Consider the following 18,233-nt stretch of genomic DNA (forward strand, 5'->3'; position numbering starts at 1 on the left):
TGTAAATGCCACAGTTCACAGTTAAATATATGCAGGCCAGAGACATAACAACATTGCACGTTTTTTTTTTAAACTTTGACTTAAAAATTTTATCCTGATTCTAAGCTTGATAGCTTGATATTTTTCTGGGAGAAGATCAGAGATCAGATGCTTCCTGTTAGGTGGGGAAAAAAATCCAATACGTATATGACAATAGTTTTGTGAATCCACTCATATTACATTTTCTATTACATTAATCATACTAATAAACAAATATAAACAGAAGTAAACAAGCGAAAAGAGGTAGATTACATTCCAAATTCATTTGCAAATGAAAGACTGACCACTTTGTAATGCACAGGCTAAAATCCGAATCATGTTTTTTTTGACACATTTGACTTATTGCATCACATTCTAGGATACATTATTTAATACTTTTGTTTCAAAGTGTAGATTGAGTGGTGAAGTTCCAGAACATTTTCCAAACTGAGATTACTTTAGAGATATTCACGAATGGAAAGTACAAAGAAAGGGGAGCAGCAGTTATTAAAGCTAATTGATTACAAACTATTTCCTAAAGGCAAAGTAAAAATGATGCTATGTAATACAGATTTGATATATATATATATATATATATATAGAGAGAGAGAGAGAGAGAGAGAGAGAGAGAGAGAGAGAGAGAGAGAGAGAGAGAGAGGACACTATGTGTACAACATCACACTTTTATCTGTCCTAACTTGGGCAAGAATTTTTGTCCTATACCTTGCATAACTTCTGAGTTGAAGCATTTCGACACACTGTTGTTTTTTTCTCTGCACTATTTTTGGAATGGCATGTTGATCAGAATCTTAACAAATAGTATATAGATGTATGCCATAGGATGCTCGGAGGATGAAATCACACAGCTTTATTTTGTTTTTGTTTTTTTGCCAGTCCTGGGCTTGAGCTCAGGGCCTGAGCACTGTCCTTGGACTTTCTCAAGGCTAGAGCTCTACCACTTGAGCCTCTGCACCACTTCTGGCTTTTTTCTATGTATGTGGTACCGAGGAATCGAACCTGGGTCTTCGTGCATGCTAGGCAAGCACTCTACCACTAGGCCAAACTCCCGGCCCCGAAATCGCACAGCTTTAGAGATAAGGTAGGATAGAACCTCTAGAGTTCAGGTCTACCGCCCAGAGCTCTTTCTTGAGTATCAATTCACAAGAAACTCAACGTGTAATTATCCCTCAGCCTCTTCCTCTGCGAAATGGGGCTAATGATAGCCCTGGCTCAGAGGGCGGATGTGAGTTTCCTGGGTGAGATACTTTACGTGCTGATTTCTGTGTTGACCACCAACTTAGCACAAGTTTGTTGTAGAGCGGGACAGACGTTGAAAGCTGAAGACCAGCCCGGGCTGGGCTGGAGCTGGAGGATCCTTGATTTGATGTCTGGCTGTGCAACGAGACTGCAGCGAGGTCACAAGTTTTGGTAATTGCTGCATGACATAATCATAAGATCTTTCCCCTCAGTCACGTTGGAGTTGACTGAAGGTCTTTCACCCATTGCTCACTTTGCCAGGAAGCATGCCCTTGCGTGTGGCTTGCTCAGAGAATTAATTGTCCAAGCTTTGCTGGCTGGTTCTGTGTGAGATGTCATGGCTCCCACTTTGCTTTCCTTCCCTAGGCCCCAGAATATGGCTTCGTTTTTACAGGTCATTCCATCAGCATCCTAATGCCATATAAAATAGTCTTCCAGAGAACAAACGTATCAGAGCGTATCTCTGAGTCAAGCTGAGAAAGCACATCAATCCATTCGCCTGGTCCTCAGAAGCAGTTGTTAGCATAACGTGAGCTCTGTTCTCTGGCTGTATGGCTGTATGAAGGCTTTTTGTCCAGAATGTGTGTAGTGCAGGGGCAGCGGGCGGTGGGGTGAGAGTGGGGGATCCCTCAGAAGAAAACGTCACTCTTTACACTGTAGGAATAACGACGCAGTTTCTGCATTGCTAAGGAATCTGTGGCCATGAGGTCTGATGACATCATGACCACTGGGGCGTTCTGTCACTCACAGGATGGATAAGATGAGCTGTTCAGTGTTTGCATTTGGTGGCATTGCCTAGGCAGTGATGATGGTTTACCTGCCAGACTCAGTCCTGCAGGAACTGTTCCTGCGGTCTGCAAAACCACAAAAAGGTGACTGTGATTCCCACAGAGGTCAGACTTGTTGAGAAAGAGAGGAAGACTGAGAGCCATGTCTACAAAGGACATGTAAGAATGGGAGAGAAATGAAGGACAGTTCTCTAGAGGAGAAAGTTTGTTTAGGAGTTGCTCAGAATAAAGCTGCCTTTATTCATAAAATGAATCTTAATATCTCTAGCCCCCGTATTTATAGCTTCTCAGAGGTTCACATCAATTTATAAATAATTGAACTATTCTGGAGACCTCTAGTACAAGCAGAGAAGAGGACAGTTTTCTTTCTCAACGCTTTTAAATATTCATCATGTAGATAAAAAATTTAAAACAAAGTGAAACACTTAAAAAAAAAGTCAAGAAGCCTAGACAGATATAAAAATCAGATTACTTTGAGAAGATTGGTTTATATAGCCCTTAAAAGTCATTCCTTTGTTTCCAAAATTCTAAAATCTCAGTCTGAGTGTTTTGATCTCTTAGGAAAGTGTTGTAGCCCCTGACAAACTACCCTTGAGCCAAGCCCACTTCCTGTTTTCTAGAGGTTAATTGGAGATAAGAATCTGGGTTCCTTTTGTGTCGGTTGGCTTTTGAGCCTTGATCCTCAGATCTCAGCCTCCTGAGTAGCTAGGAGGACAGGCGTGAGCCACCCTGCGGCCAGCTCCTCACAAACTTTTATCTCACTTTGAAGACTAGAAAGACAGAAGATAGAGCCAGTTTTATTGTAGTGCAGAAATTAAGAAAACCCAACAAGGGGTTGTCCTCTTTTTTCAGCTACACGGGAGACAGAGGCAGGAGAATCTCTGGAGTCCCTGAAGTTAACACTAGCCTGAGCAGTGTAGCCAAGCCTGCAGCGTAGTTAGAAAGAAGGAAGCGATTGGAAATGGGTAGTTATAGTAGAATTTGATAGATATTCTGAATTTCCTTGTTCTTTTTAGGCCTATTAATTCCACTTCTTTAGCAAATGTTGTATTGCATTTTTATAACATTAGCAACAGAAATTCATGAGTCAAGTTCTTCAAATAAAAATCTGTCAGATATACAAGTTGCACAACAAGAGACCAGATTTTCTTAGTTAAGTGCAAGGGCTACTGTTTTATTAGATGGTTGAATGGCGGGATTGATGGAGCGGTTCCACCTCTCGTAGAAGCATAATTAATCCTGTTAGGGATATCCAGGTTGTGTTTTGTTAAAAGACAGATCTGGTCTCTGTTTACATCAGTGAAATAAAGTAGCCCACTTGTTGCTGGTGTTAAGCCAGGAGATGGAGGTATTCTTTTATGAAGCAAACTTGTAGGAAATGGCCCTGGATTCTGAGAATACAGGATATATATGGAACAAGGTTCGCAGTAGGCCAAATGTAGACAGAGCCACTTTATTGAGGCTGTTACTGGTCTCTACGTGGTCACCATGTCCTTCTGAACTGTCCCTCGTCTGCAGTTGTATTCCAGACATTCCCTTCATCATGGGAGTCCACCAGCAAGAGTGGATGATCCCCACTTCAGTCCTGGGAAGTCCGGGTCATTACTGTCATTGCTTGCGGTTAGTGACAGGTGAAGGAGCCAGAGCCTGTGGGTCGAATCCTCCCTTCCTCCAGGAGCCTGATCCTCTGACCTTTCCTAGCTAGACATTCCTGTAGTTCTGCAAAGGTATCTTAGGGATCAAGACTGAAAAGCTGGAGAAGAAAATTGGTTTCCTGGAACGCTTGCAGCCCCCGGCTCAGAAGATTTTCATTAGCCCTCGTTGTGGTTTTTGTTTGAGTTTTAAAAATCTGGATGCTGAAGTTAAGCCAACGGAGACAATAGGGAATTCTGTTTTATCTTTAGAACTAAGACTTCATTCTTCTTTATTTTTTTCATGTGTTTAGTCACTACTATTGAAACAGTCATCTGACCACTTATTTTTAAACACAATTCCTCATTTTATGGATTTTATCTCATATTAAGGTGGACTGTCCTGCATAAAGTTAATTATTGTTTTAGTGTTGATGGACAGGTTCTCCCTATATTAAATTTGAGTAACGGTGACAATAGGAAAACTCCCTCAATGTATATGAGAAGAAAAGCTTTTTTAAATAAATGGAACCATGTTGGATTTTCTTTCTAACTAATGAGAAATTTTTCCTGCATAAATCATCATAACTTTAGCAATAAAACTCTGAGACCTAGAAAGCAATACATTTCCGTTCCACAGAATTCATTAAAAGCCAAGACACCAAGTTGTTGCAAGCAATATTTTGAACGTAAACCACTCCATAAATAAATTCAGGTGTTTAAGCCCTTCTCAGACTAGAAACAAGCAACAGGGATGACTTCGTGCCAGCACTGTTTGGTTTCCCAGCAAAGTGTCAGGGTACTGGATGGAGACTGGTCTGGTTTGAAAACTTGAAACCTAAAATGATGTGACATCTGTGCTGGCAATGACAACTCTGTACAGTCGTTCCAGAGTTTTGAAGAACTTCAAGATCAGAAATTCTTTTGGTTCCAAGCATTTCAAAAGGGGTGCTGAGCTGGGGTTTGCTCTCTTTATAAATATGTACATGTCTGCATGCACAAAAGGCCCTTATACCTCCACACACCTAAGATGATCAACAATCAGGGGGAGAGAGGGAGAGAGGGAGAGTGAGAGTGAGAGTGAGAGAGAGAGAGAGGGAGAGGGAGAGGGAGAGGGAGAGGGAGAGAGGGAGATAGAGAGAGATGCACTGCTTACCTTGCTCCCAGTAGGTGTACTGTAATATTTTAGGACTGTATTGTCAAGGTAGCCATGATCTTACCATCCTCGTGCATTGCCATTGCGTGATCTTTGTGCAGTTTTTAATGGTTAAAAGCATTTGGGGTGAGGAATAATAGAGTTTAGGCTGCACATGTGGTGTTTTGTTTTTGTCCCAGCTATATTTTCTTTATTTTTTAAATTTTATTGTATTGACAGGTGATGTAGAGGGGCCACAGTTACATTGCTTCTTACCACTGTTATCCCTGCCATGTTATTCTCCCGCTGCCCTTCCCCCTCCCCTACACATGCTATTTATGATGGTAGATAGTCCCATCCCAGTCTGGGTCTCTTCCACTCTCAGGCTCTGGCTCCCTGCTTGTGTAACATCCTCAGGTCCCTTCCCAGATGACAGTGGACAAATAACACATGTCATTAAAACAAGTTTCAAAGTCATTGCATTTTTGTATGTATGTGCCAGTCCTGGGCTTGAAACTCAGGACCTGGGTATTGTTCCTGGACTCTTTGCTCAAGGCTAGTGCTCTACTGCTTCTGGCTCTGCTCTTTTCTTTTCTTTTCTTTTCTTTTCTTTTCTGTGCTTAAATGGAGATAAGAGTCTCACAGACTTTTCTGCCCTGGCTAGCTTTGAACCACAATCCTCAGATCTCAGCCTTCTGAGTAGCTAGGATTATCGATATGAGCCACTGGCACCTCGTGTCATTACATTTTTAAAAAGCATTGATGGGATATGCTATTATTGTTCACAAAAGGCATTCAAAACTGAGGAAGTAAACCATTTTTTTCCCCCAAGAACTGTTGCTGTACTTGATACATAGCCTCTTCCGTCATTTCTTAATGCCTAGTGGAGAAAACAATCCATTGTGTTGTGTAGAAATCACGGAAGCTACACCAGCTACTACCACTGTATTTCTGATGTATTGCTTAAGACATTTGTAAGCAGTCACCAGGCCTGGTGACTTCCCCGGGTGGTCCTGGAGCCTTGGAGGCAGAGATCAGCACGACGCTGGTGTTAGGTTGGCCCTGGCAAAACATACACTGGTGGTAATGAGGTGTTAATTCAGGTGCTTCTTCCTCGCACACTGCAGCACGGTTTGGATGAGAAATGCACACATCCTGTCCAATGATGGTTTACATAGTCTTTTAGCCGTAAACAGCTTCCTACTGGCAAAAGAGTCAGATATGAAAGGTACAAGCTATTTCATCAAGGAGCAGAGAGGCCTCTTTTGTTTAAATTTTGGTGGTTATTCTTTTTTGTATTTTTTTTTTTTTGCCAGTCCCAGGGCTTGAACTCAGGTTCTAACCACTGTCCTTGGGCTTTCTCAAGGCTAGAGCTCTACACTTGAGCCATGGTACCACTTCTGGATTTTTCTATCTATGTGGTACCAAGGAATCAAACCCAGGTCTTCATGCATGCGAGGCAAACATTCTACTGCTAGGCCACACTCCAGGCCCCCTTTTCTTTGTACTGTTCTTTCTTTGAGTAAGATTTTATTTTAAAAGGAGGTTGTTACGTTTTTGCTCTAAAATCAGGCAAATTTGAGAGTAGGGTCTGTGATGCTGAGATTTGATAGCACCCAAACTGACAACAAACCCTTCAGAAAGTCATGTTTGTGTCTTCCCCCAATACACGTGAATATGCATGCACACACACACACACACACACCCCTTTTCCACAGCAGAACCACGGTGGAAAACAAAAAGGAAGAGTGATTGTTTTTCCTTTTTCTTTTGAGTACACTATATACATGTCCTTGTAGACACTTCACCATTTACCTTTCTTTATCAAAGAGGGGGAAACTCTTATTTCCATTTCCTGGAGTTCATTTTGTAAATATTATTTTATATGAGCGGATGCACATAGGCATTGGACCTTTGTGTTCCTCTCCTAAGCATATCCTCCTTTCTACGAAAACTCTTTAGACCAGGCATTTGGTTTGGTTTTGGTACATATTTCCAAGCTGAGGATTTTCTCCTTCTGAGTTTGTATGCTACGAGGACTCTGTGCTATGCAAAGTAGGAAAGTACATATCTGATTCCACAGACGGAACCCTGATTCTATCATATACAGTCTGAATTGGCACCGACCATTTCAAATCAGAATCGATGCCAGGATAAGTAGGTAGGTCTCAGCCTTCTGGGTTGTCTACTGACATTTAATAATGAACTGTTTTTTGTCAGCCTCCGTAATTTTTGCATATTTAAATTATCAGCTTTACTTTGTGTGATTCTCACTGGATTGCGCTTTTGGTTAGCTTTGCGATTGCTGGCCAATAGAGTTCCTGCTGGTTCTTCAGAAGTCTGTGCTGAGCATGTTAGAGATGGTGCAGAGGAATTCTGGCCAACATGAGATGAAGATAGAGTGTGGAATGGATGGAACAGTCTCGAAAACTATAGTTGGAGGATAGGACAAGTATACTTGGTCATGTGTAGCTTTATGGAAAGAGAAGGATTTTATTCTTACTACCCTCCAGCTTTCTGACCCTGAATGTTTATGTTATCTTTGGTGGGCTTCTTTGATTAGTTGACATAAACATTTATTTCCATCAAGTTGCCTATCTAACCAACATCTGTGTTACAGTCCAACGAGCAAACTACTAAGATGGTTTCACATGGCCTCTTCCAGGCTGCTGTACTTTGCTATGCATTTCATCACAGAAGAAGCTTTAGACAGTGTCCCTTATAGGGACGCCTTTGTGATACAGGATATATACATATATTTCCCTTTTTGCTACCTCCAGTCCCATTCTCCTTGTGAATAAGATCTGATGGGTCCAGAATCAGAAGTCGATTTCCCCTCTGATGAGCATTCATTCTTGCTGTCTTGATGAATGCAGCATCGACAGTGCCCAGGGCTGACGCTTGTTCAGTTTTCTGGGTCCCAGAGCAGCCATGACCAAATGAGGATGTGTTAGCATGCAACTATCATTTCTTCCACATGAGGAATTGGAAAAATGGAACTATTCCTTTTTTGTGTGTGTGTGTGTGAATCATGGGATTTGAACTCTGGGCCTGGGCATTGTCCTTGAGCTCTTCTGCTCAAGGCTACCACCCTATCTTTTGAGCCACTTCCAGTTTTCTGGTGGTTAACTGGAGATAAGAGTCTCACAGACTTCAATGCCCAGTCTGACCTTGAACCTTGATCCTCAGATCTCAGCCTCCCGAGTAGCTAGGAAGACAGGCGTGAGCCACCATGCCTGGCATGACTATTCCTATTCTTAAGATCTGTGTCATTACCCATTAGTTTTCCCTCCTCTCCCATTCCCCTCCCCTTTTTTCCTCCCCTTCATCTCTTCTCCCCTCCTCCGCCTCCTCTTTTCTTTTCCTTTGCTGCTTCTCAGATGACTCTTTGTTACTATGCCCAGGGAATAAAGGATGGGGGGGGGGCATGCAAACTTAGGGTACTTTTTGTTTTGATTTGGCTTATCTTTTGCTTTATTTTTATTCCCGTTTTTGTTTTGAAAACACAGTCTCTGTTGACTCCTGCCTCTGCTTCCTGGGTCCTGGGGTCACAGGTGTGCCATTCCTGCTTGAGCTGGGAGCCCTGTGCACTGGAACCAGGCCCTGGGGGGAATAATATCAGATTTCTGTATCTTCACTCCATGCAATTAGACCCTTGAAGCCAAAACTTTTAAGAACAGATTGTAAAATGTCCTGCGTCTTTATTAAGTCTATCTTCATACCAGATGGAGAAAGTTTTCTAGTAATTTTTAATCTTATACAGTCTCTTCTCCCCAGACCCCCACATGGTAGGGGAGAGGGAAGGGTAATGTCTAAGGCACTAAGAGCTTAAGTATAACAATGCTGTTTTTCCTGTCTCTCAATGATTCAGTGCAATCTTATCCACTTAATAATACAATGATTGTGGCTACATTAGATAGTGTTGATAGGGAGACACAAAGAAAAAACTAAGTATAATGAGGTAACTATTTATTTTTATTCTTTCTTTAGGTTAAAAATTCCCAGGACATTCAAATGAACAATAAAAAATAATTGCAAAATTGTCTCCTGAAATGGAAATAGATTTTATTCCCAAGCATTAGCAATTTTCTTATTATTTTTCAGACTCGGCTGTTAAACATTTTAAAGCTGTAGGTGCATGATTGCTGGGGGGAGGGGAAGGGAGCAAAATCAGAGTCCTGTGGTTGTATTTCAGAACTCACTTCCAGAATAGAAGGGACCTTCCAGTGCAGGACATTTGGGTCTAGCTCAGACCAGACCGGTCCAGGACCACTGAATAAAAACACACTTCCCCTGAGGACAAGGAAGTTAGTTTTCAGGACAGAAAGTTTTATTTGTATCAAATGCAAAATGGGAATCATTGTGAGTTTTGTTAGACTTGCAAAGATTACCTTCAGAAATCTCAGTGGTGACTGCTGAGAGCAGGGTTTCTCTGTGATGTTGATTTAGGTAGCTATTTAAGGCTTTGGGAATACAGCTCTTGGTTTTGTTTTTCATATTTCAAAAGAGCTCTTAAATGGCACACATAATAAACTGAAAAGTTTTTGTTTTCCCTCTCCCTAAACTGGGCCATTGGAGCCTCAGGGGAGGTGGAAACATGCAACTGAAGAGAAAAAGAGGAAAAGGAAAGTGGAGCTGTGGTTCAAGTGGTAGAGCACCAGCCTTGAGTGAAAAAAAAAGGCTAAGCAAGAGTATCAGGCTCTGAGTTCAAGCCCCAACCAGAACCAGCACGCACCTAGATAAAAGCAGGAAATTTGATTCATTATTTTTCTTCTTAGCATTCCTTTGTCTTTTTTTTTTTAAAGGGGAGGGGAGATGCTGTTTTAACATTGGTAATTTTTTTCCCCCAGTAACTTTCACAAATTACAAGTTACATCAGTTTTCCATTCTAATTTCAGTTATTTTGATTACAATTTTAAATTGTAATTAGTCTTACAATTATATCAGTTTTCTACCTTTCTTACATGAAAGATAACAGAGCAACTTATTTGGAAGAGATAAATTGGTAAGAAAAATATGGTTCTTTCTAGATTCATATAAATACACAATAGATTTTAGGTGTTTGTGCCTATCTAACCTTTTCTCTACAGTCTACAAGCAGAAACAATCCACTTCTCACAACCAATTGCTTCCAAAAAAATGTTAGTATGGCACCAGACACTAGGTTTTCTAAGTCATTCTAAGAGTCAGCCTCAGCAGGGGAGAAGTGGTCAGGAGACTGAAAACAAAGCAAGCTCTCACACAGGCATAAGGCTTGGTCTTTGCCCTTTTTTTTTTGCCAGTCCTGGGCTTGAGCTCAGGGCCCGAGCACTGTCCTTGGACTTTCTCAAGGCTAGAGCTCTACCACTTGAGCCTCAGCACTTCTGGCTTTTTTCTATATGTGGTACCGAGGAATCGAACCCGGGTCTTCGTGCATGCTAGGCAAGCACTCTACCATTAGGCCAAACTCCCGGCCCCTCGGTCTTTGCTTTTAAAGAAAATTATGAGAGTAGAGAAATTATCCATAGAATGTGTATTTCTGCTGTGAAGAAAACTTATGTGCTCACCAAGTACCTGGAAAGCAAAATGAGCGGGCTAAAGGAATATGCCTCTGAGATCAGTATTTAGCAGGACGCCTGTCCCCTTTTGCAGTCCTTTCCCAAGTGCAGAGTGAGTACACGGCGCTTTGGTAATCAAAGTGGATGACTGAAGCTGCAGCAAGGTATATGAAACACTTCTGTTTCTTGCCCCTTGACCTTCTGTGTCCAGCATTTTCCACCTTCACTTCCCTCCTGAACTTGAACTGTGACTGTAAGCCTGTTCTTGATTACAGGGCCTGGCAGCCCATCTCTTTGCAGCTCTAGTTACAAAGCTATGCAGAGAACTCACTGATCTAAAGGCAGACAATTATGTGTTTAAATAATCTGCTTAAAAAAATCATAATTCTACAGTGGTAAAAGAGCCCTGCCCCTATACCCACGCTCTCTTTCCTGAGTGGAAGAGGAATCCAGGTAGGTATAAGGAGAGAACAGACAAGCTGAGAGTTTTCAGACAGTGTGTGTGTGTGTGTGTGTGTGTGTGTGTGTGTGTGTGTGTGTGTGTGTGTGTTCACACATGCATGCACATGTATATGAACCCTTGCCCCAGCAAGGTTTTCCCACAGCAAGCATTTAGGTTAAAAAGTTAACCAGGTTCAAATTGATCATGACCACACTTGAACACTCATTTACACAAGAGGACTTTGAAGACTTGACTATATTTTTGTGTCAGTGTTGGGGCATGAACTCAGGACCTTGCACTCTTGCTTGGCTTTTCTTTTGCTCAAGGCTGGTCCTCTACCATGTGAACCACATCTCTCCTTCCAGCTTTTTGCTAGCAAATGAATGGGAAAGATTCCACAAGAGTTTTCTGCGTAGGCTGGCTTCGAGCTGGGATCCTCAGATCTCAGCCTTCTGAGTAGCTAGGATTTTAGGCACGAGCCACCAGCACCTAGTTTGGATTTTAGTATACTTCTTCTGCACATATCAGTCTGGATGAAGAAGGAGAGGGGTGTGGGAAGGCTCTCTGACTAGTGTTCACAGAACTTGGGTGCGTGACAGGTGCTAATCGTTCTTGAAGCAGGAAATCTGCAGTGGAGGAAGCAGGTGTCGTGAGATGATCACTGTATTTTGAGCTGATCGAGTTACCTAAAGAATCAGTAGTGGGGAATGTGGGGGGGGGAGGGAAATGGGTACCAAGACATGTGAAAGGGTATCAATGTATGTGAATTAATGCACCTTCTATCTGGCAAATATCATGTAACCCTTTTACTAATTACAAAAAAAAAAAAAAAGAGAATCAGTAGATATTTTGGAAGATGCCTTACCTCTTATCTGTAGACGAGTCCTGAGCAGCCACGAGCGAAGGGAGGGGACCGCGTCTGGAGCTCGTTCATCTCTGGAACTTGATCGCATACATAGAACAGTGTTCCCTAGGATCCATTTTTCTTTATTTCTTTTTCTTATTTCTTTTCGGCTTTTAGCATCCCATACTTTTAGAAAACGTGTGACATAAGAGTGAATTCTTGTTTTTCGAATTGTTTTCAGACATTTCATGTTCATGTAAACTTGGCTTTATTGATTTCCTGATTTTTCTTTATTTTTTTGTTTTGTCCATTTTATTTTTAATCAGCTACATCAAATGGGTCTTTGGAGGGCCTGGATAACCAGGAGGGAGGGGTGTGCCAGACAAGAGCCATGAAGATCCTCATGAAAGTTGGACAAGGTAAAGACCGCCTGCCGCCTCGTGACGCCTCGTGATCTGCTTTTCCCTCAGCTAGCGTGGCACCCGTGTGCCAACACGGGTCCTCCCTTAGTTCTGCAAGCAGACCCTTCAGCACCAAGAGCCCCTGCTAGCTTTCCTCCAGTCAATACCTGAGATCTCTCTAAAAGTTAGGTGCAGCCAGGCAGAAGATCTATTGCCTTGTACGAATAAGATTTCTCTCTTAAGAAGCAAAACACCTCTTTGTTCCAAAATCAGAATAGCCAGAATGTAAACCATGTTCCTTCAGTTTTGCTCATTTTCGAATCTTGACTACTGAAGAGTTGCGTTCATGGTGCCTTTTCACGTAGAGATAACCTACCGTGCAGAAAGAGAGAATTATTCTTCTAATTAGAAATTGGTATCGTAGTCAATCAACTCGCTCAGTTAAATTGAAATGTCATCTGCAATTCTTTGCCTGCCAAATGCAAGAATCCCTATAGCTGCTACAGACGGCCTTCTTAATCTAAACCTCTGAAATAACTAGAATCACCGTTCTTCTTTTTAAAAGGGAAATTATATTCTTGTATTTCACAGTGCTTTGCATAAAGAATCTTATGTTCCTTGCTATTCGTGCCTCTTGAGATATACGCGCAGCTCTTAAAGCTAGCTGTCTGTGCTGTAACTCATCATTTGTTCTTCATATAGATGCCAGTTCTGCTGGATCGAGCAGGAATAACAATCCTACGAGACGTCCAGAATTAGAAGCTGGTACAAATGGAAGAAGCTCAACAACAAGTCCCTTTGTCAAACCAAATCCAGGTACAGCAGTGTAGTCTCTGTGCACGTGGGGGTCTGTGGGGACCACTATTCTGAGTGCCCCTACAAAAGCAGTGGGGAGTGGAAGGACTTGGACCCCGGTGAGATGAACTAGTAGCTATAGATGCCAGTAATGTCTGCTGTTCTTGAGTCATTAATTACGGTCAGGAAGACAAAAGGTTCGTTCCCACGATGGCCTAGCGCTCAGAAGCAAAACTGCATATCCGAAGGACATGCCAGCTACTAGCGCGGGTGGTGCAGGCAGCCCTGTTCCCATCGGCCAACACTGTACCAAGTACACTGTCAACACCAGCTTTAAGCTGATGTGAATGTATATATAATTAATGTTGTAATCCCTCGTCTAATTATGTCTAATCCACAAAGAGCCTCGCTGATCCTCTTCTGAATTTTAGATGGCAACATTTTCAACTCATGTGTCAGGGAGGGTATGCTTTTCAAGGTGGCCCTTGGTAATGTGCACATTTTCTGTGTCAAATACAATATTAAAGGGATTTCTAGCCCAAGTGTTGAATCCTAGAGAAGACTGGCTTGTTTTTTCTTGAACCTACCTTCCTTCCTTCCTTTCTTTCTTCCTTTCTTTCTTTCTTTCTTTCTTTCTTTCTTTCTTTCTTTCTTTTTTGCTGACTGGGAATCAATGAATGGCTGGGTGTCCACCTTGGTGCCCAGGGAGCCAGTTTGCTTTTAGGGCTCTGTGCCTTTTTTTTTTTTTTTTTGTGGCTGAGAGAACTCAGCCACCACAGTCATCCTCCGTCTCCAAGAGTCAAGGAGAGAAGTTGTTATTTCTAACTCCCAGTGACAAGATGTGTCCAATTCTTGTGACAAACTGATAAATGGATCATGTAACGATGCCAGGCAATTTTTCAGTGCTTAACATTTGGGTTGGCAGTCTGTTCGCCGCGCGAGTGTCTGCTGCCTTCCAAATATATTTTTAAGTGTAAATCAAATAATACAAACTAGTTACGAGCTGAACATTTTCCCAGGCTCCATGTCTTCCCCTCCACTTTTGGCGCCGTGGGGAGGCAGGACTCCTGCGTGCAAGGCGGGCGGGTGAAGAGTGGCAGGAAACACGATTGTAAAGGGAAGGCTAACCCCTGCCCGGGAGTGAGTGGTCAGCAAGTGTGCCCTCCCCCTGTCCCTCCCGACCCTCGGCTGTCCAGCTCCGGGGTGCGAGCCTGGGCGGACAGCATGGCTCGCGGCCGCGGAGCGCGCAGAGCGTGCAGAGCGCACAGAGCACACGGAGCGCACGGCGCTAACGGTTCGTGTTGTGCCCTGGCACAGGTTCCAGCACCGAGGGCAGCAGCGCCGGGCATTCGGGGAACCATCTGCTGGGTTCCGAAGTGGCCTTATTCGCGGGGATCGCGTCGGGATGCATCATCTTCATCGTCATCATCATCACGCTGGTGGTGCTGCTGCTCAAATACCGGCGGCGGCACCGTAAGCACTCGCCGCAGCACACGGCCACGCTGTCGCTCAGCACGCTGGCCACGCCGCCCAAGCGCGCCGGCGGCGGTGGCACCGGGGGCGGCTCCGAGCCCAGTGACATTATCATCCCGCTGAGGACTGCCGACAGCGTCTTCTGCCCGCACTACGAGAAGGTGAGCGGGGACTACGGGCACCCGGTGTACATCGTGCAGGAGATGCCCCCTCAGAGCCCCGCCAACATTTACTACAAGGTCTGAGCTCGCCCCCACCCCGTGTCCCCCCGCGGCGGGGGGCCGCGCCTTGTCGCCTTGGACGCGCCCCAGGGGCTGGACTGGCAGAGCCCGGCAGCCAGAGGGAGCGGACAGCACCTCCTGGAAGGTCCCCGAGCTGGACAGCTTTCTAGTCTGTAGCATTTCGGCCCTGGCCACCCTCCCCGAAAGCCGAAGACTGCTGGGAGATCCATCTGGGCCCGTGCGCCCACCCCGGGGGGCCCGGGGCCTCCTGCAAGCCATGCGCTGCCCCTGCGCCCCCCAGAGCCCGGGGAGGGCCCTCCCGCGCCTCCCTCCTCCACTCTGCGCCTCCGGGGGGCCTCCCCTCCTCAGATCGCGTGCCCTGGACTTGGCACTTGGACCTCGGGCTGAGTAAGGTTTCCAAGATCTCTAGCGTGTAGTCCTCACTGTCTCACTCGTTCCCTCACCTGAGATCCCCCCTCACCTCACGTCTGCATCCACGGGACCGTCTGCACGGGGGGGGGGAAGGGGGGCCTGAATGAATGGGTCACCATTCTAGAACCAGGCCAGGCTTTAGCGGGCAGCCCCCCGGGTGGGCCATGCTCAGCCAGACCCGCTGGGAGTGGAGGAGAGGGGCAGGGAAGGCCCGCTGCCATGGCCAGTCCAAGGGGCTGCCTCTCCAGAGGGCAGGGAGGACAGACTGACAGACAGACGGATGGAGGGACAGCAAGCACAGCGCTTTGGTTTTACTGAGACTGAAGAGGCAAAAACTAGGAGACAACACACGCAGCCCGCAGCCCGGGTGGGAGGAAGTCACTTAGCAGACAGCACTGTGCAGGGAAAATCGCCCCTCTCCTGCCAGGAACAAAGGGGCCTTGTTAGAAGGGGACCCGCCTGGGCGCCCAGGGAGAAAGCAGGAGGCCCCCAGGAGGATTCCGGCAGGACTGTGGTGGTACTGGCAATAAGACGCAGCTCTGGAGCTGTAGGAGAGTCGGTCTGCTTCGGGTGATGTTTTAAGCAGACTCAGCTGCTATACTTATCACATTTTATTAAACACAGGGAAAGCATTTAGGAGAATAGCAGAGAGCCAAATCTGACCTAGAAGTTGAAAAGCCAAAGGTCATGCAGGCTGTAATTCCATCACCACTGACCATTATGAAAGAATTCTCATAGGTTTAAAATAATTTAAAAAAAAAAAAGGTAGGTCAGATTTCCCCAGCCCTCCTTCCCCCCCCCCCCCCCAAATAGAGCCTTATGACACTTTGGTTTATGGCGGTGTTGGCCGGGCTGCAGGGAGGTACAGGGGATTGCAGCCTGGGCTCGGAATCAAGGAAAAGCACACATGGCAAACCTCTTAGAGTCCTTAAGACGGAAGTCAATTATGATGTCGAGGGGGAGAAGGAAGATAGGACATATTTATAATAGGTGTATAGAACACAAGGGATATAAAATGAAAGATTTTTTTTTACTAATATATATTTTAAGATTGCACACAGTACACACCAGAAGATGTGAAATTCATTTGTGGCAATTAAAGCAATCACAATGCTTAGTGCTTTAGGAAGAAAAAAAAAAGAATTAAACAGGTACTTCTGGAACATACAACCTCACTTCCAAAAAAACACAATAATGAGAACAAATATCAAAATGACCAAGTCCTCCGAAGACATCTCGTGGAACTGTAGACTAGGAAAAATCAAGCCCCAAATCCCAGGAACTCCATGTGACAGCATCCTGCACTTAGCATTGACAAGATGTTTCCGGCATTATTTTCTGTGTCGGGTTTTCCCTTGCCTTCTGGGCTGAAGTGTTCTGTAGAATCCACAGGTCACACTGAGGGGGTTCACTTGCAAGCTTAACTGTGGCTCCTTCCTCCGCTCCTCCCCCTGCCCCGCCCTGCCAGAAACAAAAAGAGTAAACAGGAAACCCACTTTTTATGTGCTATGCAAAATAGACATCTTCAACAGACTCCTGTTACTATGGTAACGCTTTGCTTTCTGAATTGGGAGGGAGAAAATGAAAAGAGAAAACGTAGCGACAGCATTCGAAGGTTCTCAGCCCTCCATTGAGTACCTGCAAAAGTGAGTTGTCACCGAAATTATTAGGATTCCCCAGTTCCTGATCCTGAGAATGATGTTGGTCCAAAGTGTGCGTGTGCGTGAGTGTGTGTGGTATATGTGTGTACATATATGTATAATATATATCTCCAATATATATTATATATATCGATATCATAGTTCTGTGGGGCATCGCCATGGTGACTGGCCCCAGTGCATATGCCATTCATTCCATCACCCCACCTCTCCTTCCTGTGCATTCGTCCAAGGTCCTCTTGAAAGCCATCGGAAGTTATCTGTAGGATGGAGGGGAGAGGAGGGGAGGGGCCACATGAGAACCAGTATGATTTTAATGAAATCAAATATATGTGTCATCATCTTCAGTGGGCTACATTTTGGCTGTATGCTCAACTGAAAAAAAAATCAGATGAAATGATAAAAAAACAGTTACCTGTAACCAGTTGGAAAGTGTTCTGTGCGTCTGTTTGGTGTCTGATGCAGAAAATGACAATCTACCAACTGTCCCCTTCTTTGGAGTTGGTTCAGCTTTGGAAAGTTACTGTAAATGCCTTGCTTGTATCTTGTCCCCAGTCACTTGACTTCGGAACTTACCATCATGTTTAAATGAAAGATACTGTAAATAGGTTCAGATTTTACTGTCTATGGATTCGGGGTGTTACAGTAGCCTTATTCACCTTTTTAATAAAAAAAATACACATGAAAACAAGACAGAAATGGCTTTTCTTACCCAGATTGTGTACATAAAGCAATGTTGGTTTTTTATAAAGTCTAAGCAAGATGTTTTGTATAAAATCTGAATTTTGCAATGTATTTAGCTACAGCTTGTTTAACGGCAGTGTCATTCCCCTTTGCACTGTAATGAGGAAAAAAAAAAGATGGTATAAAAGGTTGCCAAATTGCTGCATATTTGTGCCGTAATTATGTACCATGAATATTTATTTAAAATTTTGTTGTCCGATTTGTAAGTAACACAGTATTATGCTTGAGTTATAAATATTTTTTCTTTCTTTGTTTTATTTTAATAGCCTGTCATAGGTTTTAAAATCTGCTTTAGTTCCACATTACCGTTAGTCCCCAGAAAATGAGACCTGTGAAGTCACACCCATTCCACATCTGTTTCAAACTGAATTTATTCTTAAAAAAATAAAATATTTTTTTCCTATGGAAAAAGCGCCTTAAAGTATTTTCCTTTTCTTCTGTTTTGTTTTCCTTTTGCTTTCCTTCTTTTTTTCTTTTTTTTAATTGTTTTCATTTGCCTCCTTTTTGTCCCCCAGATCCAGAAATTTCTTCCACGAACAAGTGGAAGCTGTACCTGCTCTTTGAAATCCAGACATGCAGGTGATGAAAACCTAGCTCTCTTACACCCTGGCTGTTCTGATCAGGGAAGGTCTCCAGACACACCCCTATTGCACAATAGGAAAACAGATGTCCATGGGAGGACAAGAGAGATAGACTCCCGTTGCACACTGAAGGACCAGTTGATTTCATTTCCATTTAAGCAATGCAGTTTCCTATAGATGGCTTCATTTCCACCCCCCACCCCCCCAGAAGGGTAGTCCTAAGGGAAAGGGGGAGGCAGGAAGAAATATTTGTTGTAAAAAAATCTGCCAATCATG

General features: G+C 43.9%; 1 protein-coding gene across 1 annotated transcript in view; it reads left to right on the top strand.

The window, feature by feature from the left end:
* The window catches only part of Efnb2 (ephrin B2), a 45,682-nt gene extending 27,901 nt beyond the window's left edge, over positions 1-17,781 (top strand). The window contains exons 3-5 of the mRNA XM_090341897.1: positions 11,979-12,071; positions 12,756-12,869; positions 14,166-17,781. Of these exons, the coding sequence (XP_090198023.1) occupies positions 11,979-12,071; positions 12,756-12,869; positions 14,166-14,566 (608 nt within the window). The 3' untranslated portion in view covers positions 14,567-17,781. The remainder of the gene's footprint in view (positions 1-11,978; positions 12,072-12,755; positions 12,870-14,165) is intronic.
* The last annotated feature ends 452 nt before the right edge of the window (positions 17,782-18,233 follow it).

Source organism: Megascapheus bottae, chromosome 11 (assembly GCF_031878675.1).
Source record: "Megascapheus bottae isolate mThoBot1 chromosome 11, mThoBot2.hap1, whole genome shotgun sequence".
Lineage (NCBI taxonomy): Eukaryota > Metazoa > Chordata > Mammalia > Rodentia > Geomyidae > Megascapheus > Megascapheus bottae.